We start from the raw sequence: 5,351 nt of genomic DNA on the forward strand, positions 1-5,351 counted from the left end.
CGGGGCCGGGGCCGGGGCCGGGGCGCTGCATTCTGCCAAATCTCCACAAGAGGGCAGTGGAAGACGGAGTTTAAGCACGCAGTCCTGGAATTACGGAACAGTTTGGGTTGGAAGGGACTTTAAAGGTCACCCAATTCCAGCCGTGGACAGGGATACTTTCCACAAGATCGGGTTCCTCAAAGTCTCATCCAGGCTGCTCTTCCAGGTGTGGAGCATCCGCAGCTTCTCTAAGTTACCCATTCCTCACAGTAAAGAATTACTTCCTTATATCTAACCTAAATTGTCCCTATTTCAGTTTAAAGCCATTGCCCTTTGTCCTGTCCCTGCATATCCTTGTAAAAAGTCCATCACCGACTTTCTATAATCCTGTTTAGGTGCTGGAAAGTGCTATAAGGTCTCCCCAGAGCCTTTTCCAGGCTGAAAAGAGATGATGTTAATAGATGAGAGTTATATACAGAGATAAAGCAGAGATAATTATTTCTTGATTTTATGTGCTCATCCATCTGTACCCATCATCTCTTTCCTTATGCTAATAATTCCTCACAGCTCAGGCCAGCATCTCTCTGTATGGTCCCAAACACAGCCCTGACTCCTGGCAGCCACTGCAGTAGTACAGGTATATACCCTGGTATTTAACTCTCATATTATACCTGGTGCGTCACTCTTAGCTCAGCCTGTTCAGCTTTGTTTCTGCAAGTGTTTGTGCTGGTCTTTACCATGTCTTTCCCTTCCCCTTTCTCTTCCGTCTCCCTTTCTCTTTTCCCTTCAAGGCAGCTGCTATCAGCTCTATGGATGCTATGGCAGTATCCTAGTTGGCTGAGACTGGGAATAAATCTCAGGTACCAGCATCAGAAATCCTAAACACAGCTCAGGCTCTTAGACAGAGACATTTCAAAAATTAGGTACTAGAATTCCACCTCTGTGAACCTCCACAGCCTGACTGCCTTCCCTCTTTGCTACTGGAGTAGAAATCCCAGGGGCTTGTAATTGACAGACAGTTAAATTCTTTTGGATCTGTGCTAAAGTTTTACTATAAAAACAGAAACCTCTCAGGGCTGTTGTAAGTCTGTGTACAGCCCCAACATTGCTGCTGTCTCTGTGCCCCATTCCAGGGGTTCATGGTACCATTCAGCCAGAGGCTCTCTCCCTTATTGAGCTCTCGGTTTTTATTATCACTCAGGCAATGACTGACTACATTTTCTCCACTCATCTGGATCTCCCGGGGCAGAAACCTGCTTTATTAGATTTCCAGCAAGCTGTTAAAGCTGTGAGGCTGTAGCAGCCTCCTCACTGCCCCACAGCACCAGCTGCATGTCCAGAGGCAGTGCGGGGAATGCCACCACCCTGGTTCCCAGATCACGGCTCAGCCCTACCGGCTTGAGCGCTAGAATATAAAGAAAAGCGGTATTCCCTGCTGGCAAGGTGGTGATCCAGGGCAGAACTGTCCTGCTCGTGGAAGCAGAGCTGAGAGTGTGGAGAGTGCTCCGTGGGTGATAGCGAGGGAGACAAGGTGCGATGGGAGCCGGGCTGGCGGCTGCAGCGACAGCAGAGGGCACGCTTCGCTGCCGAGCACACAGCCTGGGCACCCAGAGCCGGGCACCGCTGGGCTGCTCTGGGTCCCTGGAGCAAGCTGGAAGCGTGGGGGAAAGGAAGCAGTCACAGGAATTCAGAGCAATTCAATCGTCTGCAAAGCCACATGCCCCGCAGCGCTGCGGCAGAAAGAAAGGAACAGAATTGCCTTTGCCACAGCCCAGCGGATGATGGATTTATCTGGCTGGAGAATGAATGCAAAAAAATTCAGAGCACACTGATCCCATAGAGGAGCTGGGGGAAGGGAAACTGGTAAGTCAGTCTGCAGCTCACTTGCTGATCCATGCCTGCACCAGCCACGAGGATGTCTGGAGGTCTGCCCTTACCCCTTCCCCAGGAGTCCTCTATGGGAGACAGTCCAGGCTTGTATGGAGCAGATGCACTTCCTTTCTCCACTCCCTTGTTACTGGTTCCTTCAGGTCAGCACAAGGTGTTTTTCTGAACCAAAGCACGTGGTCTTTTTCCTTTAGATTTTCCTTGAAAAGAAACAAAAGTTTTTCAGAAGGAGAACATCACAGGGATTCTCACAAACATTACCTGAGAACTTTGGTCCATTCAACACTGTATCTGTTAACAAGGCTCAGATCCCATGGGAGTTCAGTTTCTCTCCTTTAAACAGGCTGAGATATTTCTAAGGGAATAGTGCCATCAAAGCTTTGTCTCTGGTCCTGCCTCACCAGCCTCACAACCTCAGCTGAATCCCAAAAAGGTAAAATCCCAAAAAGGTGGATGTCAGAGCCTTTCTGAGGCTTCTCTGGTCCAGAAGCTTAGTCGTGTCCTGATAGAGGGCATGACCATAGAGAAGAAACCAACCACACTTTCCTCAGGTGAGCTTCTGAAATTCAATAGGACAAATCCAAGGCACTTCCATGCAGTCACCGTTCCCCTGTTGCTGGGGAACACTGATGGAATTCCTCCAGCCTCCCTCAGGCAGAGGGGAGAACAGAGGGACGGCCACCCAGCTCCAGTGCTGCACAGAGAGATGCAGTCAGAGCCAACCTCATCTTCCAAGCCTTGTCCCCGTGTGCCTGGAAAAGCCATAGCAGCCAGTGAACATCAAAGCCAGGAATTCCCAGTGTGACTGATGGTCTGTGCTTGCCGGGAACTGGACTGTCAGGGGCACAACTCCAACAACATTTCTCCAACCCGAAGTCCCATTGGGCATTATTGCTCTGTGGCTGGATGCCCTGCAGTACCGGGTGTTCAGGGAGGGTTGGCAGGGCAGAATTGGGCTGGATAAATGCAAAAATGAAGAACAAGGTGTGGGTGAAGACAGGGAAGGAACAGTTCTGGTCTGAACATCTTTAATGGAGCTGGGCTCATGCACACAGAGGTGCTGTGGGTAGCTGGGGAAGAGCAAGGTGTTGAGCAGCCTGAGTTTGGGCAGAACATCAAGAATGGCTTCTCAAAACCCTTTAGGAATCAAGTCTGGTATCTTCCGCCATTTGATGGCAGCAGGACCATACCAACTTCCTGAAACCCTCCCTGCCAGCCCACCTGAGACCCATCCATCTCCAGCTGAGCTATGCAACTCTGCAAAAACCCATTAGGTGTGTCTAAGTCCTGCTGGCCCCACAGGAAGTAAGGGGAAATGAGGAAGAGGGGAACTCATCAATGAGGTTATTCCTGCACTGTGCCTGCTCCTACAGCTCTCATCTCCATGTTGGTGTCCAGGTTGGTCCAAAGGGTGATGAAATGGAGCAGACCTCTCCACCCTATGCAGCAGTCCAAGGCTGCACTCCAGCCCATTGCAGTGCTCTAAGAAATACAGGTGCTGAACTGATCCCTCTGGCACTTCAGGGCAGATCCATCACTGTGGAAGCCAAAGGAGGATGGTAGCTCTGGAGTGATGGGAGTTCCCAGTGTTCCCATTCCCTTGGGGTGACACACTGAGTGACAGAAGGGGTGCCAACCTGGAGAGCAGCCTGCTGTGCAGTGGCAGGGGATGTTAGGTAACAGTTTCCAGTCAGTCACAGGGGAGTCTGAAATAACCCAGTGTTGTTTCCCATTCCCATCTCTGCTCCTCCCCAATGTGGAACCCAAGCAGGCTGCACTGCCCTGGGCTGTGAAAGCTGGGATGACCTGGTGGGGAGTTGGAGCCTTCTGCAAAGCTGACCCAGGCTTACACTGCAGTGTGGCACAGCTGGGCTGGGCTGTGCCAAGCAGGAGAGCCTGGGGGCTACAAAACAACTCTAGTCTCAGTGCAAGTAGAATGGACAGCCCAGCTTGCTACTACTGGCACATCTAGAAAAGTTGTGAAATTATTGTTGCTGAGAGAATCCTTTCCTAGGAAACCTCTCTGGAAGGCAGGCAAGAGTTCCAGGATAGCTTTGGTGCCCTGGCATCTGCTCCCTTGGCCATTTGCCATGCCCAGGACTGGCTCTGCTTCTTTGCCCATAGGAGGAAAGAGATGCTGGTCCAGCTGCTAGCACAGGATCTTGGTGGAGAGAAAAGCTCTGACAGTCACAGCCCTCAGGGACAATCTGCTCTTTTGGGTCCAATCACTTCCCTTGGCCTTGGTAGGAGGCTGTGTCCTGTGCCCAAAGCAAGGGAATTTGTCTAAATCAGAGCAGGGGCTGATTCTTCTCTACTGGTTTCCCCAGAGCAAGACCAGTGCTAGAAGACAGACAGGGTCCCAGGAATACAGAGCTTGGCCTTGTCCATGTCAGGCAGATGGGGGAAAACTGGCTATAAATGCAGCACAAGTAAACCCAACCCTCAGGGTCTCATGGGCTACAAATGAAGGCTTATTCTCTCATGATTTTCATTACTTTTGCTCCACAATTTGGGACAGATGAAGAGGATGAAGCTGTGAGGCTGCAGAGCTGCACCGCACAAAGGAAGAAAGGCACCATCCAAGAAGGGCAGTCGCAGTGCAGCCCAAAGTTCTGCCTGGTCTGGAACCAGCAACCAGCACCAATTCATCATATTGGACTGTGAAACAAGCAGGAACACTTTGTTTCACATTTCACACTCCCTGGTCAGCTTCAACAAACCCAGACAGCAGCACCAGGGTTGAAAGTGAGGCAGGGGATGCACATTAATTCATCGTGAAACAAAATGTCATTTTGAAGGCTTCTGGAGACCTTTACACACAGTACATGAATTCTTGTCCCCTCAAGTCTTTGACTTTCCTCAGCTGGAAATTGAGATAGGAGAGATTCTCATACCCCTTTTCTGACAAGAGAGGCTCTTTCCAGCACATCGTGCTCTGCTCCTGCCAGCTGGGAGACAGCTGAGGAGGCTGATCCTTCAGGGGGGTTGAAGCAGCTTTTCCCGTTGTGGACACCAGCCATCTCACAGGAGAGGCTGGAGGAGTGGGGAAGGCTGTCCCACCATCCCAGTGGGACAGGCGCGTGTCAAGAGACCAGCATGTCCAGCGACCCTGAGATGGAGACACGGGTCCCCGCAGGCTGAGCCAGGGACCAGCACGCCCCGAGCCAGACACAGATTTGTGATTGCCTCCCGGAGCTGCAGAGCCGCGGCAGGAGCCGGGCACTGTCCCCGGAGGCTCCCGCTGCCCCGGGAGCTGCCCGCGGGAGGGAGCCTGGGGGCGGACCGGTGCCGGAGAGACCCACAGGGGCAGGGGAGGCAATAGGACCCCCAAGGGCACCTCAGCACCCCCACCCCCGGCAGCAGCAGGAGGCAATCGCCCTTCAGGGGACCCTTTGCAGCTCCCCGGATTCTGGAGCCGTTTCTCACCGACGGGGCGGGACCCGGCTCCAGGGCGAGGGGCTTTGGCAGGGGGGCGGGTGGGGGGG

General features: G+C 52.5%; 1 protein-coding gene across 1 annotated transcript in view; it reads left to right on the forward strand.

Moving 5' to 3' along the window:
- The first annotated feature begins 2,380 nt into the window (after positions 1-2,380).
- SST (somatostatin) overlaps positions 2,381-5,351 on the forward strand; it is a 4,803-nt gene continuing 1,832 nt past the window's right edge. Inside the window, exon 1 of the mRNA XM_031055419.1 lies at positions 2,381-2,417. Within this exon, the coding sequence (XP_030911279.1) occupies positions 2,381-2,417 (37 nt within the window). The remainder of the gene's footprint in view (positions 2,418-5,351) is intronic.

The sequence above is a fragment of the Geospiza fortis genome, unplaced genomic scaffold, assembly GCF_000277835.1.
Source record: "Geospiza fortis unplaced genomic scaffold, GeoFor_1.0 scaffold172, whole genome shotgun sequence".
NCBI lineage: Eukaryota > Metazoa > Chordata > Aves > Passeriformes > Thraupidae > Geospiza > Geospiza fortis.